Source organism: Zophobas morio, unplaced genomic scaffold (assembly GCF_036711695.1).
Source record: "Zophobas morio isolate AGI-343-1 ecotype UQ-CSIRO unplaced genomic scaffold, CSIRO_AGI_Zmor_V1 ptg000058l, whole genome shotgun sequence".
Classification (NCBI taxonomy): domain Eukaryota; kingdom Metazoa; phylum Arthropoda; class Insecta; order Coleoptera; family Tenebrionidae; genus Zophobas; species Zophobas morio.
Window position 1 is genome coordinate 4,233,562 of NW_026972163.1, and position 23,250 is coordinate 4,256,811.

The window sequence follows — 23,250 nt, forward strand, 5'->3', positions numbered from 1 at the left end:
TAAATATAAGATTCTAAAAAAGATTCGAAATTAAGACTTAAAATTCTAACAGAAAAAAATTCTCTAATGAAACGAAACTAAATAGGTTCTGTTATGTAATAATAATTAATTATTGTAGATTGTTACTAAGATGTTTCCACTCTTGATATTTCTAGAGTTTCTTTCAATACCTAAAGCGAAGAGGGACACTACCTGGAAAAGAAAACATTAAACACATTAGGTTTTACACTATTATTAATTGGTGATACCTAAGTAACTAATTAAGATTGATTATTTTTGTTGTCCAAAAAAGTTAGTACCTATTGAGTGAACAACATCGCTTTTGCACATACTTGATTGGGACTTTGTGTAAAATAATACAAACTAATATTTTTACTGCATGCTAAATACCTAGATTCATTTATCTGCTTTTACTGATGAATTTTTTACAAATAAATATGCTCTTTGCATATTCAGTAATGAAATGAAGATAAAAACTAAAAATGATTTTAAAAGTGTCTGTTAGTTCTCTACAAATTCTAATGTTAAAACTTTTTTACAAACCAAACATGTTTTAGTATTTTCCCAGCCCTTGGCTAGGCAACTTTAAATACACATGTGCTATTTGTTACGTACATAATAATATTTAGCATATAGGTATTTAGCATGATCGTAATTGAGGGCTCAAATTAAGTTTCTTAATTTCAGAATAGAAAAGTAATAAATGATCTTTATTTTAATTTTTGGAAGTCGAATTTACAGCTGTTAGTAGTAAGCATTTACAAAATTAACAACAAAAGAAAAATTGGTCTAAAATTATTTAGATAAAAGTTCCCTCGTCCCTGAAAAACAATGAAACAAATTCAGTTTCCTAAACAAATTATTATCAGTTTTAATTTTGTAATGTGGAGTTCAGTGTGTTCGTTGACTGTCAATAGCAACATCCCTAGATCAAGTGAAATTATCTCCAATTCCCCCCGAAGTCAAGCAATCCTTTGGCAGACTATTTTCTGAAGAAAATTTCACTCTTAGCCGAATGTTCATTCTTAAAATCAAATTTTTTAATGAAATTTAAACCCAAAATTACTTCTCTGTATTTTTATAACCATTGCTACGTAGTAAACAAGTCAGAAAATCTCAGTTTTTCGAAAATGTGTGCGCGCTTTGGGCAAGATTCCTTACGACAAATTGAGAAAAATATTCACAATTTAATGCCAATCAACACGAAAAAATCTAAAAAGTATACGTGGAGACTGTTCATAAGTTTCTGTGGTTAAAGAGGTTATGTGATACAAGGAACTTGCATCCATGATGAAGGATTTTGGATTTAACATGAAGAAAAAAAATGGGGTAGATTATAAGGAAAATGTAATTAAAACCATTTGGAACAGACTGTGGTGGCAAAGGTTTTGCAGGAAAAATATAAGGAAGAAAACAATGTGGTGTTTAATTCGTTTTCAAAAAATAATTTTCGCAAGCGCTAGAAAAGTTCGTGACTCCAAAGGAATTGCAAATGAATTCCGAAAAACGAAAAACTTCCTCGTCGAGTTTAACGTTGGAAGAAATGAACAAAATACGCGACCTATGGAACGAACACCTCGGGTTGATTGCAAAAAAAATTTTACCTACCACACTGCTTCGTGTATGAGCTAGCATGGAGGAACGGTGAAGCCGTAAATGGTGTAAGTGACTATTTTTCGGAGGAACTGGATAATGGTGGTGGAACTACATGCCGAATTATATATTCTACGTTTGGAAAACAACACAAGCTGTAGCAAAACCTTTTGGCTGAAAAAAAAATGGCTCGTACAAAATTTGGCAAACCCAGATAAATGCCCAGTCAGCTAATTTGTTAACTAAACTTTCTAAATGGAACTGAAGTATAAATTGTTACTGTTTCAGATTATATCGAAAATTAATTGATAAAAGAGTAATTACCTCAAAAAAGTTATTTTTGACCCCAAATGCTCACTGCGACAAAAAATTGGTCGAAAGTTGTTTCGACAGACCTTCCCTCATTCCTAAAGTACAATGAAACATATCCAGCATTTTCGAGTTGTGTTTTTACTTTACACAATTTTGTGATGACGTCATCAATATTCTTGCAAGGACATTTATCAACTTGGATTGGTCATTGATTAAATACACATATGTATGTATTTAATCAATGGATTGGTGCAGTATAATACTAAAAATAACAGTATTGTATTTCCAAAATTTTCTGTGAAAAAGGAATGAGCCGCTCCTGATTTAATCAATAAAACAAATCGACTCATTCATTAATTGTTTTGACCCACCTGTTTCAACAAATTTTAAAAATGTTAATGGAATAATAAATCACAAGAAAAAACTTTAAATTTTGAGATAACAAAATTATGAAATAAATAAAATTTTACCAACTTCATGGAGAATAAATCGGGGCAGGTGTGATAATATTTCCAGGTAGCGGGCACAACTCGGATACGTCCAAATCCGGGACGGCAGACAGACTAAAACGTAAGACCTATTTCTTCGTACTCTGGGGGTCATGCAATGTTGAAAAAACGTAAAAGTAAATAGTCGGCCGACGGACTCGATTACAATGCTTCCTTCGCTTACGCTCGGGAAATAAAAAGGATATATTGGATTTTTTTAAAACTGTCCATTTGGAAAAAATGAAATCTCTTAGTGGACGTCTCAGGCAACTGAAGAAATTGGCTTTGATGTTAAAAAAAGAAACATTGGGAATCATTCAAATCGATCAACTGCAATTTCAAATTTGACTTCGACTGCAACATCAAATTGTGAAAATGAGTGGACAGGGCAGTGTGTCTTCTCTAAAGTTCTATCTTCATCAGCTCAACGCACCATGCGGCTATAGTTGATAAAATACGACAACCAGCAGAAGCCAATAAGCTAAGTGAATTGAACAACGAATTAAAAACTGTTTATAATAATTGCACTTTTATAAATGATGCATTTTTATATATGATCGAAAAGTTTCCGGCTCCCAAAAAATGTGCGGGAAAGTTGCCATGGATTTGCCAAAATTTGAAAATTTTATCAATTCCATTCGCTGCAATTTTCTTCAAGAAAAACTAATCTAATAATATATCTAATAGAATCACCAACAGACTACAGACAAACGGGAACCTACTTTTTCATACTCTAGGGCTAGGGCATTATGAAAGACGAACTTCACCGTCTCAATTATTTCAAAGAACAGATTGGAATTTAGTAAGGTTAATACAAAGAAATGTTGTTCTTAATCCTAATCTACCGTTAGGCGTAGGGCGATAAAAGGGCCTATATAGTAGGGTCCTTCCGACAAATGCCTACTTTCATTCTTCTTATGCTTCTCGACGTTACATGACCCCTAAAGTACGAAAACGTGGGTCTTCCGTTTCCATCTGTCTACTACTACTCCTCTCCTGCATTTGTAGTTTATGAATCCGTGATTCCGTGTTGAGCTTTTATCTTAAACATCCAGATTTTTGGAAAAAAATTAAATTGTATAACAACATTTTGCAAATTAACTTTGAAACTGTTAAACTGAATGCTCTGAAATCTTGCAAATGTTTTAAAATTATCCTAAACATAGTAAATCGTAATCAAAAATATCAGTTTACCCCGTCCAAACAAACTGATGATGTCATTTCAAAATTTTGCTGAATAAATCCTATCTAAAATATGCAAGATATTATGAATATTATATATATATAGATACTATCCTAATCCTAAAGTATGCAAAATATTATACATTCATATTTTTTCATGTCAAGGACGGCTCAATCCATTTCCAGGAACTTTGGGAATACAGTGGTGCTATTACTAGCATTACGCTTGTTTTTACTTCAACACAACAACATATCTCTATTCTAACTTGTAGAGGTCATAATAAAAAAAAATGAAACTCACAAACTTAAATTTAATATTTTTTTTAAAAAAAGGTGGATACGTTGTACTGTACTGCAGAGGCCAGGGAAGTTCTGTTTAAATGATTTTGGAATAATTAAATTAAGCTATAAATAAGGTCCAAGCAATACCGAATTTCAGATACTATTTTTTAATAAACATTGGTCGAATAATAAAAATTTAATTTACAAACATTTTTCCCACATCTAAATTTTTTCCATATTTCAAGCAAAATTTTGTTAGCGTTTTGTCATCCCAGAGAGGATCTTAAAGGTGCCTACCTACGTCCTACATTCATATGTACATTTTTGACTGATCAGCATCAAAACCAAAAACAGACTGAAAAACGTCTGATATTCATCAACATTATATGTATAGTTTAGTAATAAGATAATTTTGACAAACACTTAGGTATTTCAGTTATTTTGTAGAATACTTTTTTACTGTAGCATGCAGTGCATGATTTTTAGTTTTATTAAAATAAAAGACTTGAGTTATTTAAATCGAACCAAACATTTTCCAAATATGTACTTAATTTATCCAAACTACAACCAAGTTAAAAAAGTACTCATTTGGTGATTTACATAATACATGTAAATTTCTATTCGTGTGGTAATTACAAAGCACTATTTAAAAACACTTCTATGAAGCTTTTTAGAACGATAATCTTTATGCTGAAAAGTGCATGCCAGGTTGAGAAGGCTTACGACCTTTATCAAGATTTAGTTTTTTGTAGTACAAAAACAATCCTTTGTTTAACAGAATTTTAAATAATGTTACCTACCTGCAGTCGTGTTATACTTATTTACTGGTGTTATCAGAGTTCATTCCATGTAACTTTATTTTGTTTTTCACCTGTACTTACAATTAATTATTCAAAACATTTTATCATTTGACTAAATTTCACTTGCTGAACCTATCAAATATAAAGATTAATATACAATTATTATAACTATAAATCAGGACAAATAGGTAATGATGCAACTTCTTTATGTTCAATAGTACATACTGTATACACAAAATTATATATGCATATTTATATATCCATATATTTGTAGTATTTGTACGTCTAGGTTTGAAACTTTTGGACTTCTGTAAATAATAGTTAATGATAAAGTAGTGGAGAATAATAGGAAATTAGTCGGCAGAAACGTAAACATGTATTTATTTATTTTAAATTTGATTTATTAAAACACATTACAAATTCCTAGAAAAATGTAACCATTTTTTTAATTTTTATTTTATTTTTGAGCGTTTAGCAAAGCACACTAGAAAAGCTTGAAATTTTCTGAATTTCAAAATAATAAAAAAAAAAAATTTGTAAAGTTGACCATCACATCTTGTACGCAACTCCTTCATATTGAAACGTTACTGTACTCGCTCTTTGATAAATTGGGCTCGTCCAGTAAAGCCTGTGATTATGTATTTCTTTTTTACACTTGATACATAAATGGTTAGTATTAATTAGTCATGCATACTTAAAGGCAAAAGAACAAAAACAAGGACTGCTTTTGATCATTCTTACTACATATTTGTGAAGTCCTTCAAAATATATTTTACAAGCTCTAATTGCTAAAATAGTGTTAGTGTGTGATCAGTGCCCAATTTCATAAAATTTCCCGAGCGTAGCCGAATGGTTACTTCCACGTTTTCTCGACGTTTCATGACCCTTAATGTATGAAAAAATATGTCTCTCGTTTCCGTCTATCAACAGCTTCTTGACGTCTGTTTGCCGTATGTCTGTCATTGGTCGTGTGTCCCATGAGTCGATTTTTATTAGACCCATCATCTCCGAAACTATCGGTCCGATTGTTGTTATTTTTTATACGTACACTTTATTTCACGAAAGAAGTCCGAATAAATTTTAAAAAAGTTTATCAACCCGAAATGATGGCATGTACCATGTACCGACAACGCAGAGTTCTCATCTGGGATAGATGCGAACAGTATGATGTTCTAAACAGTTTACTTCAATATAAAGTTTCATAGATATCTATAGCTGCTCTTATATTTAACCTTGTAGTGATTAGTAACCCGGTAATGTTTATAATTTTAATCAACATCAGATGATGGTATACCAGTGTGATTCTAGCATGAGTCACATCCGTCAGAAAATGAGCATTTGTTAACAGGCATATTGTCTACTCTAAAAAAAAGCCGTAATGTTTTATAAACTAACAAAGAGACGACTTTAATTAGCGTCATTATTCTAGTGCAGTTCGTCGTAGAATTTGCGTTTTGAATTTCTTTTATATGCTAATGAGTACTTATCAACGTACAACATATAGACAAAGTAGTGGCGATGATTCAGTGCTACACTTAAAACAAAAACAGGGAGGATGAATTATCAAGTACCATGTGGTATTTTAGTCATAGTTTTAGAATGCACTCATATCTAAGGTACATAATTATCTATGTGATTCGTTCAGTTATGTCGCTGTCACATTTGTGTACACCCATATGTCTCCATATTTTTAAATAGAAATATTTTTGTGATGGTTAACCTTTTTTGAAAATCAAAACACCGTTTCTGGGACAACCAATAAGGCAAGTGTTTACGGAATACGTAATAATAAATAAATAAGGTAAATTTAATTTTGGTGAAATTTTTCATAACGTAAGTTTAAAAACTAATATCTCAGTTAGTTATGGAAATTTTGGAACGCGGTTTTCGCTACTGTATTTATCTTCTCTTTTACAATAAACGGCAAATAACTGAAAATAAGCTAGTTGTACTCAAATTTGCCTCTTCCTCGCAAAATTTAAAGACAATGTACGTTGACGGTTCAACTTTTTTTTTATTATGTTACGCACTTGATTTTTTTCAATTTCTCTGTTTTTGATTAAACACACTTCAGACACAGGGCTAGACTGAGTTTGCTATTAATTTTTCTCACGCTATACATTTTTCAAGTAATTTATTAATTCCGTGTAACATTCAGCAGCAGCAATTTAAAAATACATATAAGTATATAACTTCAAAAAAACAATGATTTTAAAAATTTCACGAATTTATTGCGAATACTTTAACCCCATTTCAAGTTTTGTTCGTTTTTGACATATTTTATTAGTTCTTTCACAACAATTTAAATTACATAAACCAAACGTTGTCCGAATTATGCAATTGTGACTTTTATCACACACAAATTTAACAAATTAAAAGTATTTCCGTTATGAATACATATACCTTACGAGTATTGTAGCAATAATAAAATTACTGTTTACCTAAGCTCTCGCAAAGAAAAAATGTTGTATTCAAGTCGCCATGTTTAACTATATATCCAAAGAAAATTTCAGAAAAAAACTTTTCAATGACTAACGACTCAATTTGTAATGAATGGTGGTACAAAATAATTATCAAACAAATGTTAAAGTTGACTGTTAAAAACGTCAACTTTTTAATTCTTCAATACATTCTCAAACTCGATTTTTCCCAGTTTCAGATGTAGACATATTAAATGGTTCGATGAAGCAGAAAACAGTGTCAACGGATAATACTAACAAAGAACAAACTATAGAAAATAGAAAAATAAAATTAATAGCATGCAGTGTGCAGTGTTACTCAAAATAACATCTGAATAAACATAATTTCGATCACACAACACACGATGAACACTAACCAGCGTTTTCCAGATTAATTCATAACACATTTTTCCAAATCTAAATTTACTTTGATGTTCATATTATCTAAAGATGTATATAATTCAAAATATAAACTTCAGGATTATTACGTTAACGAAAATCCTGTGCCACAGTACATGTATAACGGTAATGTATAAATAATATATATTTTTGTTAGTTTTTTAAAATAATATGTTATTAACATTGCGACGACTAAAGGAGGTATATTTGGTATTATGGAAAATTTCTCTCTTTAAAACCTTGTATTACTTGAGTTTATGACAAATCTTAAAATAAATTTTTATTATAAAATAATACCATATACGCAAATTTAGTGTATCCTCATGCTTAAGGACGGTAATGTAATCTTCCACTATTTATGTGTTTGTATCAACAAAAATTTATTTGAAAACCCAGACATAAATAATACTGGATGTGCATCTCCAGAAACGCTTTTAAATAGTTTCACCATACGTCACTTTACTTGAAGGTAATCATGACAGGGAGGCTGTAGCTATTTCTTTAAAATCCATCTACCTGTGTTGCTTTGTAGATCGTTTTGTCCTACACACCTACCTCGAGTGGCTTCCCATCGTGCTATTGTCATTTTTGCTGAGGTCTATTATTTAACAATGTCTTTTTACAGTCGACTTGGTTACACTCTTTATTGTTTATTTCGTTTCAGTGTTGCTTTGTTCGGAGAAGGCGCCATGGTCGGATCGATAGAAAGGTATTCTTCGAACGTCAGACACTTATCCGTTTCCCTAAAATCCACATGACTTTTGGACCACTTTGGAGCACCATTTTATTCAGCACTTCGACAGACTTCAACATAAATTGACTAACTTATATAATACAATGGAACGTTGTAGTCTTAAATCGATTAAACACTTACTTTTGTAGAAAGCTAGAGACAATTAAGTACATTAGACAATTAATTCGTTAAATGTAATTTCTGAGACAAACCGTGAATTTTTTAAATATGTATGCTCGTATATAAATACTTTTCTTTAATAAACAATATATTAAAGGTGCGGTACGCTTGTGCTTTTTACATTACTTCACTTTTTAAAATTATTTACCTACATAAATTTTTCAAAGGTTGATACTGTCTCAAAAAAATTTATAAAAAAATTGGTGTAAATTATGTATAAAACAATCTTAAATTTTTTAATTCCCGAGCGTAAGCTAGGAAAGTAATGTAATGGGTTTAATTTGGCGAATTGCTAATTTCAAGTTTTCTTGAGTCTGAAAAAGTTCGTTTCTATCTTAATAATATGCTTCTATACTTTTGGTTTCTTAATTCACACTTATTTTTACATCAGATATCTAAATTCTTGTAAAAAAAAACTTTGAACTATACAACAATATTTTACAATTTAACCTAGCTTTAACAAAACCCAATATGTACTCCTGAAATGTGTATGCCCTTTACAGATGTTCATTATTTCCAAAATTTGATGAAGTCATTGCATAGTTTTATTTGGGAAAACCACTTGTAACATAGGCATAACTAGTATGGTTCTTTACCTGTAATTGAATACTCCACACTTATTTTCATTTTAACTTATCATACAAAAAATAAATTTCGCAGAATTAAAATGTATAGTTTATGTAAAAAAATGGATTAGTTTGATTGAATTGATTGAAGTTGTGTCTAAATGACATTAAACATGTATATAAAGTATGTAACTTATCTTGCCATGAACCGATAGTAAAATAATGTAATTAATTGCTTTTGAATAATTATAATATTGATCAGAAACGTGACAGAATTTTATGCTATAAGGAACATAAAGAATAAATGTCAACAGCAGGGATATATAAATTGCTGTCTTATTACTGTTATAACAATTTAATTATACAGACTTAGTATACAGTCTGGGAAAGGTCGAATAACTTTATTATTTGAAAAGTTTTTTTTTTTAAATTTGGTGTGGACATATAGTTAAACATAGCGACTTGATTATAATATTTTTCCTTTTTTTATCCCTTTCGGTTTGACAGACAAAGCCACCTACTTTTTTTAACGGAACACACAGCTTTTTTGTCATTTTCTCATGCAGAATAAAAAACTACTTTCAGAAATTATTAACATGTTTATTTCTACTGATACAAAAAATACAGAAAGTTCACAAAAAAAACACGTAATAATGTAAAATCACGTCATTTTTGAAAATACTAATAAATAGTAAACTATGAATGAAACTACAATAAATTCAGTGTTCTCCGTTTACAATTTCGCAGTGCTGTAATCAATCAACAAATAATGTTTCGATGAATTATGTATCTGTTGTGACATAATATTGGTTTATTTCTTCAGTTATATGGAACTTCTTCTATTCTAATTGTTGAAGATAATTTGATTGATTTTTATACACTTGACATTTTAAATGACCCCAAAAGAAAACATTCTAGAGGCGAAAGATCTGGAGAACAGGCTGGCCATTCAGTTGCCCTTCTGCGTCAAATCCAGCGTGCGGGAAATCCTTCGAAAGAGAGCTGCAAGTGCTGGCACAACCTCGTTCCTCAATAAATTCCCGTATGAAAAATGTGGTTTCCAACCAGACCAGCCCAGGCATTCACTTTTTGAGGATTCTGTATATGGCCTTCCTTGATCCCATGAGGTTTTCAGTTAACCAGTAACGACAATTGTGCCTGTTAACGGTCCATTAAAACAAAACTCTGCTTCATCAGAGAAGACTGTTTGATTGTTTGATTTAGCACATCAGGCTGGTAGGTAATTGATAAATTCTGTCATTATTTCACAAAAGTGTAGTCTACGATCTGGATCATCTTCAATCAACTCATGCACATATTGTTGTTGACCCGTGACGATTTTCTAGAATTGTTAATAAAACATTTAGGCACGTGGCTTCATCGGTTGCTTTTTTGTACCTCCACTTTTTATTAAGACTTTTACTTAGCGAAATACGTTGTACTCTTCAATTATTCGATACAGTGATAAACAGTGTTAAATAAAGTGTGAACTTCTTCAGAAGAACGTTGACGGTCACCATTTCCACGCATAATCAAGATATCAATTCGTTCAGATTCTGTTAAGTTTTACACCCATTTACAAAATAGCTAATAAATTAACAACAAAAGATAGTGACAGCAATAACACCTGGACACGCCAAAAAAAATTTGGGTGTTCCATTAAAAAAATAGAGCTTGTCTGTCAAACCGAGAGCGATAAAAAAAGGAAAAATGTTGTAATCAAGTCGCCATGTCGAACTATACATCCACACTAAATTGCAGAAAAAATTTTTCAAATAACAAAGTTATTCGATCGTTCCAGGACATTTTACAATCTTTTATGTTTTGGGGTTAAACTCGTCACTTTGCGCAAATAATGTATCAGTTAGTACCTACTAACTTAACAGCATGATCTCATTACAGAACGGAAATATGTACTCACTGATGTTTTACAATGAAAATTTCAACAAAAAATATCTCATCGTAATACAAAGAATTTGCAAAAAAAAAACAATAATTGTATCTACTGGCAAACAAATATATGTATGTTTGTTTTATAAGTAACAATTTTGTTATGTTGTGTTAGAACGAAACGTTTATCATCACATGTGCACATGTCAAGTCAACTAAGGAATCGAATTAACAATAAAAAAAAAATTGTCGAAAGTTGTTTAGACAGAACTTCCCTCGCTTCTGAAGTACAATGAAAGATATCCAGCGTTTTTCAAAAATTATAAAATTTGATTTCGCAGATTTTATATTTTTTATGAGAACCCCTATAAGTTGAAATAAACATATAAAAATATGTAATGCTAAAGTAAATGTAAAGAAGCATGCTACGCGTTTGGGCGTTTGTTTCAAATAAGTTTTTACTTTACAAAATTTTGGGATTCACGTCAGTCATCATTTTTCCAAGAACGCGTATTTCAGCTTAGGTTCGTGCAGTAATAGTATACTTGTCCAAAAGGTATAAGGTTATATGACCATCATAAAAGTAGTTGACCGCAAATAAATACCCCCTTTGTGTGGTTCGCACTAAGCTTACCGGTTGGCAATAAATCGTCTTCTAAACATTTCTTGCTCACATTTAACAGGGCCGGCTTTCAAAGCGAGTGGTTATTTCGGAACCCTCAGCGGCTGCAGGTAGTAAAGAAATAGTGGAGTGGTGGATTTTCATATTTAGTGAAAGCCGTCCCTGAACGAAACCACAACAGCCGGTCGAGCTGCAGTGGACACGTTATTTACGACCCTAAAACCTTTTCTATTGTAAACAACTTAACTTCGACACAATGGGATGATTTTATGATGGCCATATAACCTTATAGCTTTTGGTCCACTACTTGTCCAAAAGGTATAAGGTTATATGACCATCATAAAAGTAGTTGACCGCAAATAAATACCCCCTTTGTGTGGTTCGCACTAAGCTTACCGGTTGGCAATAAATCGTCTTCTAAACATTTCTTGCTCACATTTAACAGGGCCGGCTTTCAAAGCGAGTGGTTATTTCGGAACCCTCAGCGGCTGCAGGTAGTAAAGAAATAGTGGAGTGGTGGATTTTCATATTTAGTGAAAGCCGTCCCTGAACGAAACCACAACAGCCGGTCGAGCTGCAGTGGACACGTTATTTACGACCCTAAAACCTTTTCTATTGTAAACAACTTAACTTCGACACAATGGGATGATTTTATGATGGCCATATAACCTTATAGCTTTTGGTCCACTATATATTAATAAGGTATCACTTACCGCAGTTCGGTCAGGAATTAGGATGTATCTGAGCTGCGCCCACTACCTGAGTTTTTGAGCTCAAAATGTCCAAATTGCCCACATTCCACTGTAGGTGAATATTCCGAGTTGCGCCCGCTACCTGGAAGTATCACACCTACCCCGATTTACTCTCCATGAAGCAAGTAAAAATGTTGTCGGACGGTTTTTTTCATAATTTCTAAATATGGTTGCTTTAATACTTTGAAAAGTAAAAATATTAGGATGACAAGAACTAAATGAATCATTATATTTCGCGAGGAACGATTTGCAAGTGTTTGTTGTTCCTCAAAATTTTTCACGCTGTGCCCACTTGATAGGAGGAAACAACAGCCCATTAGCATCGGTGTAGAGTATATGTAAATAGGTGCCCGAATTTACAACCAGTGTGAGGAAAACTTGAATCTCTAAAACATAGCAGGTTAACACAATTTACCTACTAATTGAACTCAGTATGTTCTACATGTACATTTTAGGTAGGTATAGAGTAATATTACTTTAAAAATAGCACCTCGGTAAAACTACGCATTCGTCAATTTATTTTTGGAGATTATTTCTATGTTCATTTAGGTATATCTATGTAATTCAAGTGTCATATATTGATGCCACAAAACACTGGATTTTCTAATGGAGAGTGATTTTTCCTGGATTAATAGGGTCTAAGAACACGGTAAGGGAACAATCAGGTAGTGGACGCAATTCGGACATTTTCCGAGCATTTTCGGACTACCCCATGACGGCAATGATGTCTATAATACTTATTTATAAGAACCTGATATACTAGACTTCAAATTATTTGAGAATATCATAAGTGACTATTCCGTATGCGCGGACGTTGATCGTCAGTGGCGTAGGCAAATTTTAAAATAACTTATCATTGAATCATAATTTCATGATAAAATAATTATTATTATTCTTAGTAATTGTCGACTAAATTTGAAAAAAAAAAAACTAGGAGTAATTTTTTTTTAGATTTTTTTCCATTTTATCAAATAGCACGAAAATTGTTAAAATGTGTCAAAATTGCAACCAATCAAGGAAAGATGGAAACTGTAAATTTGCCATAAAGAATCGTCAACTGTTTTATTATAAATTAAAAAAATAATAATAAATTAGTACGTTCTTGAACTGAAAATAAGAAACAAGAAAAAATATACAGAAAACGTAAAAATAATAAATAACAAATACCCAACATACTGTCCACATGTGGGCTCGGGAGGATCAGTTGGCTTGGCGCTTGCCCGCTACACCTTTGGTCGTGGGTTTTTTTCCGCCCTACCTCTGAGTGTTGTGTACGTCTTTGTTTCCTGTCATTCTGCCTACGGTTTGTTGGAGACATAATACTGAAATAAAATAATAAATAAATAAACAAATAAACACATAAATAAATCAATAAATAAATAACTAAATATATAAATAATATTCTGGGAAATTTGCTTTTTCGTCTGAATCCTCAGTATTCAACATGTGATAACACGAATATCCCGTCAAAATTTGGCCTTCAACTATGATCGTCAACAAAAGTGGATCCCTACGTTGTGTATATGTTCCTTTTTATGGTAGAATGCGTTCCAATGCAAAATAGGAAGCCCCATGGTTGGAAAAGTGCCCCTAAAACAAAGACAAAATATGGACAAAAATCGTGTATTGCTCCATCCAAAAAAAAAAAAAGAAAAAAAGCTGTGACTATGGCGTTCACAATTGTTTTAAACACGCAGTAGGCCAAGGAATTTTTTTGTTAGATTGGCGTCATCTGATATATTTTTTTTGTACACGCTCCCAAGAATGGTTATTTTAGGGATTCAAAAGTGTCCGTAAAATGAGTCAAAAATGCCATGGCAACTTTTTGGGACTGAATAGTAAAAACTATAAAAACAATAATTAAATAACCACATTTATTCTAAAGGAGTAGATACAACAATACAATATTTATTTCTCAAAATGAAAATGGAATGAACAGTTTTGAGCTCCCTGAAAACTGTTGTGTCCAAATGAAATACCTGAGGAGCTTGAAGGTATCAGGCTGATGTCTCTTGATGTCGTGGAAGTAGCTTCAGTAGTAACTAATAGTGTGTTAGTCGATGGTTCGTTTTGCTTTTCTCCCAATAACTGTCTGCATATCTTCTTCTTCCTTTCAACAGATTCTTCTATATATGATTCTGCGACAGAAGACGACCTAAAGTTTGTTACTATTTAGAAGAAAGCAATAATTATATTGCAGAAAAATTACTTCCATCCTCCTAGCCGTTTCAGGGAGATTAAATCAACATCACTATCAGCCGCCAGAGATGCAGAACTTCGTCGGAAGCAATGCCCTGTATATTCCTTGGGATTGGGCAGGTTAAGAAATTCAGCAACAACCGAGGGCATTTTCGCAAAAGAATGAATTCCTACACGTTGGACAGTGCATTTTCCATTACGATAACAAATGAAAAAATAATCGTGTTGAACTGTCTCGGGCCGTAATCGTAAAAACTTCTGGTATAATTCCAGGCCATTGACAGCTTTGCCTTTAGCTATCACTGGAAAGACTCTCTTAATGTTGCTCTTAGTATCAGGAATTGTTATAATTAGACATTCTTCGTCTTTTTGGACAATATCTTGAATTTTTAGTGAATGTAGCTCCTCACGCCTACATGCACCACACACACCAAAAAGAAGGGCAACCTACAAAATGAAAAATAAATCTATCTGATACATAGAATATTTTTTAAACTTACCTTTATATAATAAATATTTCATATCGTCTGCATTTTTCAAAAATGTGTCAATTTCTTGACGTGTCAAAACTTTTGACTTCGTGGGCTCGTATCCTACTGAATTTCTCTTTAAAAACGCAATGACTCTGGAAAACTTGTTTATTTCAATATTTTCTTTGACAGACAAAACAGCTTTAATCATTGAATATTTTGACCAGAGAGTAGATGGTTTTACTTCTTGTGACTGTAACAAAATACGGAAATTATCACGATAATCATGTGTAAGGCTTATAAATATTGAACATAAAGGCGGCACTTACCTTTTCATGAAGATAATTTAACATTTCATCTTCATCTACTACTACAATTTTTTTTTCTTCTTTCCATCGTAGGAATATTTGATATACCTTTTCGTACATTTGCCGAGACTTCGCTGGAAGTAAATCCAGTACGATTTCTTTTGCTTTTTCCGTAATATGTGCAGGATTCTGCATTTTGTGCAAAAAAATGTCAGGTTTTTTCGTGTTTACGAAACACTGTAGTTACTATGGTGGCAGCCCACTAGCCCACTTTTCAATAAATATTTGCTTCGTTTGTCAAAATTAGTCGTTTTTATAAATGGTTTTAAGGTGTTTTGGGAGCTTGAACAAAAAATATTGTTTGTAACACGTACCTAAAACTATGTTTTAGGTACTTGTAACAAAAATAACTATTTTAATATTCTTCTTGTTGTCAGGGCTCCAGAGCTGTCATTAATTTAGCTAATTTACTCCTGGCAGCAACGCCCGGTTGTCATCAGTTATAACCAAAAATAAATTTATTATAATAAATCACAATACAGCCAACTAGATTTTTATAGATAGCGCGAATTTGAAACACTCGTGAATGGTTACTAATAAGTCCACTTTGGGCAGGTTGAAGACTCCTTAGTTCTCAGCTAGAAAAAAAACCGTAACTTTCAAAATGAAATCGGATCAAATGTTCCGAATCAATGCAAATACTTATTTGAATATCACATTTCTAAAAACACTAAGAAAAAGAAAAAACTGAATTAAAGCAACTGAGTAAAATAAATAAAATTGAGTAGTAAAATACTCAAGTTATGACTATCCGATCGATAGGATACTTAAACCATGAAGCCAGTAGGTAAACACCCTATTTGAATCACAACTACAAGATAGCAAGATATATTAATGTTATAAAATCTCTAATGATTAACAACATACCGACCGCTTAGGAACGGTCGGCACGCACTCGACTGACTTCCCTGACAGCCTTGTTCCACACAACGTCGAGCCCCACCGACATGACGCACCTCATATGCTTTGTTTTTGACAAACCCTTCGTCAAAAAAATCTGTAATCTGGTTTTCTGTTGGCTTAACTTGATCTGCCCGTTCTTGAGAACATCCCAAACGTAATGGAGGCGGATATCAATATGTTTGCTCCTCTGGAATGGAACATGGAATTTTTCGACAACTTCAGTGAACTTTTGTTATTGCAGAAAATAACCAAATCGGATGATTCATGAAAACATAACTCACGCAAGTGTCCTTGTAAATGGCATCGGTGGTGGACAAAGCGACCGCTCGCTGCTTTCGAACATCCCAGAAAGGGGGAGTCCGAATTGCGCACATGACCTGAAAAAGATAAGAATTGCGCCCTTTTACCGCTCGGAAAATGTCCGAATTGCGCCCACTACATGAATGCGCCCTTACCGCGTTCTTAGACCCTACAATGCAGGTAAAAATTACTCTCCATTGGAGAATCGAATGTTTTGTGACGTCAGTATAGAATATTTCAATAGTTTTACTGAGGTGCCATTCTTATAGTAATATAACTCTATACCTACGTAAAATGTACATGTAAAATGTATATTCAGTTCAGTTAGTAGATAAATTAACCTGCTATGTTTTACAGAATCAAATTTTCCTCAGTCTGATTGTAAATTCGTGCACCTATTTGTATATAATCCTCTGTTGTTTCCTCGTATCATGTGGGTCCATAGTGAAAAATTTTGAGGAGCAACAACAAATGCTTGCAAATCGTTCCATGCGAAATATAATAAGTTAATAACTCATTTAGTTCTTGTCATTCTTACAGGTTTATCTTTTCGAAATATTAAAGAAATTAGTCTTCATATAAAAATTTGTTTTTTTTTAATGAAGAAAAACACCATACTTAGAGATTATGTGAGAAAAAACCTCCGACAAAATCTTACCTACTTTATAGAGAATAAAGCGAGGTAGGTGTGATAATATTTCCAGGTAGCGGGCGCAACTCGGAACATTCACCTACAGTAGAATCTGCGCAATTCGGACTTCTTGAGCTCGAAAGCGCAACTCGGATACGTCCTAATTCCTGACCGAACTGCGGTAAGTGAGGATTTTGGGGATTAAAAACTCTCTCCCCAGAATCAATTTTCTAAATCATTTAAGTGATGGCCAAATTAATTTAATATCCAGAATTCTGAATCAAGAACTGAGTAAAAATTTAGTAAATAACATGGACATAGTTACGTCAATTTTCAGATAACTTCACTTTCTTTATTCTCGTTGTTTTTAAATATGTATTGAAAAACGACGCGTAGCTCACATACTTACAAAGATTTGTATAATCACTAATATGAATACTTATTTAGTAAATTAAACCATTTGTAGCTATATTTGCTACTGATCAATGCTGTTCCAAATGATATAATTTCTGAAATTGTTAAATAAAATCACCGTAAACTAAACTAAAACATAACTGAAAATTATCTTATTATCTGCAATTATGACATGATTAAAAATTATACCTTGAAATTTCATTATTTCTGAACTGAACAATTTTAGAGTTTATAAACAAAACATATGTCTACAAAGTACATCCTGACGCTATTTGCTGCCCAAATTTGCATTTTGATCTATGTACGTTTCGATAAGGTAATCGATAAATTTATCAATTCGGTCGTCTTTTGGTTTTTCCGCCATAAAGTCCTTCACAAATTAATCATCAACTTTCTCGGGAGATAAGAAAATGAAACCAAACAGATTTCGTATCCATCTGCCAGCTTCTGAGTCTGACTCTGTTTTTTGGTACTCCACGCTAAGTCCCACACTTCGTATTTTACGCCACCTGTTTCGAAAGTCAAATATGATGTAATTAGCTCAATAATATTAACCCACAATGCACAATTTACCATGCCTGTGCAAGATGAAAACGGCAACCAATAATGCTGACGTCAGGGAAAACTTCTTCTATACGTGAATGGATACAGAATTCAAAATCTATTACAACGGGCTTAGGATTTAGCCTAAATGACTGCACTTTTCCTTCAACATTTCAAATAATCTCCTATATATCAATTTTTGTTTGCCTTTTAGAAGGCAAAATACTGCAGGAACATATGTATCTTTCGAAAGAGCTTGTATGGTAAACTTATGTATATCGTACGTGTCCACTTGACAGGGCGCTTGCGAGAAATAATTGCAAAATCAGCCTGTAAAGCTATGGTCGGGCCTGCCCTCAACTGGGTAAGCGTATCGTTTTTACCTGGTTCCTCCGACTTTCTGAGCGACTCCCACAATACGAACGCATTTCTAAGTGCGACCGTGATCTCCGATAAGTCTGTTTTACGTGTATTTTTTTCGTAATAACTGAATTCATTGCAATAATAGACCTCTAAAATGACAACTTAAGATTAAGTATAGTATAAAATTAAAATCATAATTCTCGTGAGAGTTGCTCTCCAGCGGACACGTACCTTTATGGATCAATTTTAAATTTTCAAAAAGGTACATTAGTAAAAATTGTATTAAAAAATCCATTGCGCTTTACAGAATTAAAACATCTTAATAAATAATTGAATAAACAGGGGCAGAATATTTAAAATTACAAACTTTAGCCATTTTTCTGGTCCACTCAAATCTATATAATCAGTTAACCGACAGAGCCCATCCTTTTAAACCCCTCATAATACGACAATAAAATTTTATGAGAGCGTCCATTGATTACAATACCGGAGAAGGTAAGTTGTCTCCCAAATGTACAAATTTCTAAAAACCATAAGTAAGTTGTACCCCGACCCCAGGTAAATTGTCTCCCGCACCCAATCCTACATTATGGGTGGTTTAGTTGTTAAAAACACTTCCTACCTTTAATTTACCTGTTTTCAAATTATTGAGTTCCAAGTTCAAGTTTGCGTTTCAAAAAATATTATCTGGTGGTTCTACAAAAAGGTGGAGTTGTGCTTCGCGAAAATCAAAGTGTAAAGCTGTTCTCTTTTCGTTCCTGAAATGTGGGCAGAACACTCTTCCTCAATGGAAAGAACAACCAATGCTTGTGAGTCTTTTCATTCGAAACTGAATGCGAGTTTCTATGCAAATTCTAAATTGGCATAACCACATTAATAACATAGCTGAACAATTATGCAGGAATACGTATTTATTTAGAAATTTAGCGAATAATGTGACAGAAAGTACCCTTAAAACCGCTTATTATGCTTTGATAGAATCACATCTTGCATACTGCATCATTGTGTGGGGACATGCTCCTCAAACAGTACGATTATTTAAGTTGCAACGTAGAATCTTAAGAATTATCGCAAACATCAATTATAGAGATGACTGTAAACCACATTTTATCCGATTAAAGATTTTAACATTTCCTTGTTTATATGTTTGTAAATGTGTAGAGTATATCACGAAAAATAAAGCTCAGTATCGCACGCTCAGTTCTTTTCACTGTTACTCCACAAGAAGTTGTGAGATTAGTCACAATATTTTAAGGTTAGACAGATCAAGACACGGAAATAATTATTACGGCATCAAGTTTTTTAATGTTCTTCCATACAGAATTAAACAACTGGATGCAAAAATCATAGTGCACAAATTAAAAGAGTATTGCATTTCGAAATCGTTTTACTCGACTGAAGAATTTTTGAATAATAATTTTGATGATTTTATTTGATGTATTTGTTATCATTTTGACGTGTGTAAAATACTATGTATTCCTAACACAAATAAATTATATTATTATATTATTATTATTATGCAGCGCATCCCAATATTAACACTTTTATAGATGTTTTGAACAATTTTCAAGTAAACTCATATATTAGACAAAGAACCGTAAATCAAAGTAATTAGTAAAGTCATTTATAATAAGAAATATCTAGAAAGAATTACCTTCTTACAAGAAAAAATTGAAAACTTAGCCAGACATGACATAACAATGTTGGAGTTTATAAAAATTGTTTCATATAAATATCAATGTGATATTTTTGTAAATAAATGTATGTTATTTCTTCATTGGCTTAGATTGTAAATAAATACATATATTTACTTATGTAAATGTTATACAAAAAAACATATTTTTTGCTCTTATTGCAAATGTACCTGTATACCAATGTGGTATTTTTGTAGGTAAATGTATACACATATTTTTTTATTGGTTTAGGTTGTAGATAAATACATAATTATATGTATTTGTAAATTAATTATAAATGTTATACAAAAAAGTATAATTTGGACATGCGCATAACATAACATAAAGTACATTCTTGTATATTATTGCAGTCTCGACGGTGCCGCCCGTTAGCCTTAATCCGTGTACCTGCGTAACCGGGAGAGAATTTACCTATACCCTTTTTGTCACCTTGACCACTGGGAGACAACTTACCTACAGCCTACAATACTTCCTTTGCTTACGCTCGGGAAGTAAAAAGATCCGAATTTTATAACTACATTTTTAATTTAACTTAAAAATCGAATGTTCTAAAATCTTGCAAACATTTTAAAGTTGTCGTAAGCATGGTAAATCGTTGAACAAATTTATCTGTCAATCCCCTTCAAAAACTTGATGACGTCATCTCAAAATTTTCCTGAATAAATCCTTCTACACTTGTGGTTTCTCAGTGCATTCATATTTTTGAAATGGTTTATATAGTGTGCCTCAAAAAAATTGTAAATAGATAATGGCTCAGCTTTTTTTACCAACATTTTGAAAATATAGGAGTGTTGTAAAGTTGATCACGTCACCACACAATTTTGTTATGAAACTGGCTTGAAACATATATATGTATGTTTCTTTACCTTTAGTTAACAGTCCACACATATTTTTAGTTTTAACTTATAGGGGGTTATTACAAAAAATTAATCAAATGTTACAGCTAATGGTTCTACTTCAGGAGCGAAGGAAGTTTTGTCAAATAACTTGAGACCAGTTTAATGCAGCGCTGATATAATAAGAAAACGAAACAAAATCTTTTGTACAATGTAATTAAATTTTTCTTATACATAAAGCCGGTGTCGGCGTGACCTACAGTGTGATTAAGTTAAATAACTTAAATTTAACATATAACTAATATCCGTTTTAATAAGGACTCTTGTACAGTAACCTGTTTAATATTGAACGCATACGTATAGTGTCATATCATGATGAGTAAAACAAGAAAACCGATTTCAGGTAATATAAAAGGAACACACACGTGTTGTTATTCGTATAGCAATACACTTTAAATTAAACTTTCTGTCTTTGCCAGCACCGATCAATAAATCAGTAGTTTGAAAAAGAAACTGAACCTTTGCAAAGGACTTAAAGCGTTCTAGCTGGCACTACTCCTAACAACAAAGTTTTAAAAAAATCAGTTCGTTCTTTAGAGGTTGGGGATGTAGAATTAAATTTCAAATCGATTTTTTATTGTTTATTATGCTAAAAATATTTTGCATGCGTGATCACACTGGTGGGTTCTAGTAGACGCATATTTTTTTTTAATTTACTCCTTTGAGTGACAATTCCTCTTCGTCGATGGTTGTAATAACCAGTTTCATCGAACAGAAACGTACAGAATGCATTTAATCTTTTAAATTGTACACACAAAAACGTACCGGCCAGCAACCAAAAAAGTTATAAGAGAAAACGTTTTAATAACAAAAATTCATAACAAAATTGAATATCATAACATACACTTTGACTGAAATTGCAAAATCAGCGCGATTAACATGTTATTTAAATTTGTTATTATTTACTCCTATTATTTAAGTACATATTTTTAATATGTCTCCCTGGACAACCTAGTCTAGTTTGATCATTCCCTTGTTTTTTTAGGAAGCAATTAACCTACTTGTTGGAGATCCATTTTGACCATGAACTTCATCACCCACCCCTCCTGTAGATCAGTTAGTTCTCTGATTTTCTCTTGTTCGTTCCACTTGAAAACGTGTAGTGTTTCTGGATCGATACTGTCAATTTAGTTGAATTAAAAATACATCTTTAGATTGCAATATTGTGCCAACGTCTGATCGCATTCTTAACATTTAACAATAACCGTCTGGAATTTTGATATCGAGATTTTTGTGAGGCAGTCGAGGATATTTAAAATCGTCTGCCGTCCTCAGACGTGTCCAAGCCGAACCCAAAATAGTTCCACGCACGCTGTCCACGACAAGATCGGTCTCGTCTTGCGTTCCGCAGCAGAGGCGCGCGTATCTCATCCACTCATCTTCAAAACATCCACACGCCCTGAACTTTCTTACCGCAGTCGCTCGTCCAAGTTCTCCTTTGCGGAGGCCGTTCCCACGCGGACGACTGCGACAGGTCCACTTCTCGTAGTATCCCCGCTACATTCCTGTAGTAGCGTAGTAGTAAAGTGTTTGCGTACGCACTCAGTAAAATCGAGCACTAGCAACAGTTGATACGTAATTCGTTCCATCCACAGAGCAAATGCAAGTGCCGGCGTCCGGAACAGTGCGTACTTACCATATTTGACCGTAGACAGTGGTGATGTCTGAGTGATCAGTGCAGACCTGACTTGCCGTAAACGCTGACTTTTGCTTGAGAAATCGCCCGACGAGACGCACCATCCAATTCCAAGTAAGTGATTCTTTGTCTTGTAGCGATCGGTATTCGAATTTTGTTTTCGAGTTTGTTGCGTTTCTTAAATCTGCTGTTTCATGTCTGCGATGGTCTGGAGACTGATAATAGTGTTTAATAATAATCGGCTGAAAACTACGTCATCGTTTTATCGGTACATTTATCTGTTTGGATTGCAATTTACAATGATACATTGTGTGTTATACAATCTGTTCGCAATTTGCGATTAGCCGAATCTGAGGGAGACTCTAGTACTTATTGTTACACCTACAGTACGCTGTTTGAACTTTACTATAAAGAGTTAACTTTGTATTTACTTTTTTGTTTTTGGACTAACAATGTTAATCTTCGCCAGAAACTTTTCACTTATTATCAAGAATCTTTTTAAAATCATTTTTCAACTAATAGAAGCTAAGGAATTGTTAAATTTGACGTTTTGTTTTGAAGCGATATATATTTAC

At 32.8% G+C, this 23,250-nt stretch overlaps 2 protein-coding genes across 2 annotated transcripts; both read right to left on the reverse strand.

Moving 5' to 3' along the window:
- Window positions 1–9,851: 9,851 nt before the first annotated feature.
- Window positions 9,852–15,622, reverse strand: LOC135143065 (uncharacterized). The gene is made up of 7 exons (XM_064074909.1): window positions 15,257–15,622; window positions 14,958–15,180; window positions 14,468–14,904; window positions 14,238–14,413; window positions 13,773–13,848; window positions 13,435–13,580; window positions 9,852–10,336 (listed from the first exon to the last, which is right to left on the reverse strand). The coding sequence occupies exons 3-7, from the start codon at window positions 14,605–14,607 to the stop codon at window positions 10,302–10,304; spliced, it is 573 nt and encodes a 190-aa protein (XP_063930979.1). The 5' UTR covers window positions 14,608–14,904; window positions 14,958–15,180; window positions 15,257–15,622; the 3' UTR covers window positions 9,852–10,301.
- Window positions 15,623–21,652: 6,030 nt separating this feature from the next.
- LOC135143066 (uncharacterized) lies at window positions 21,653–23,024 on the reverse strand. The gene is made up of 2 exons (XM_064074910.1): window positions 22,453–23,024; window positions 21,653–22,158 (listed from the first exon to the last, which is right to left on the reverse strand). Exons 1-2 carry the CDS (start codon window positions 22,626–22,628, stop codon window positions 22,032–22,034), a joined length of 303 nt encoding a protein of 100 aa, XP_063930980.1. The 5' UTR covers window positions 22,629–23,024; the 3' UTR covers window positions 21,653–22,031.
- Window positions 23,025–23,250: the final 226 nt, after the last annotated feature.

Excerpts from the sequence above, each read along its gene's own strand:
- LOC135143065 (XM_064074909.1), bottom strand. The coding sequence starts at position 14,607 with ATGCCCTCGGTTGTTGCTGAATTTCTTAACCTGCCCAATCCCAAGGAA. Across the intron at positions 13,849-14,237 it reads GATACCTTCAAGCTCCTCAG|GGGCACTTTTCCAACCATGG; the intron begins GTATTTCATTTG and ends TCTTTGTTTTAG. Across the intron at positions 13,581-13,772 it reads AAAAGGAACATATACACAAC|TATTATGTCTCCAACAAACC; the intron begins GTAGGGATCCAC and ends ATTTTATTTCAG.
- LOC135143066 (XM_064074910.1), bottom strand. The coding sequence starts at position 22,628 with ATGGAACGAATTACGTATCAACTGTTGCTAGTGCTCGATTTTACTGAG. Across the intron at positions 22,159-22,452 it reads AACTTGGACGAGCGACTGCG|TATCGATCCAGAAACACTAC; the intron begins GTAAGAAAGTTC and ends CTAAATTGACAG.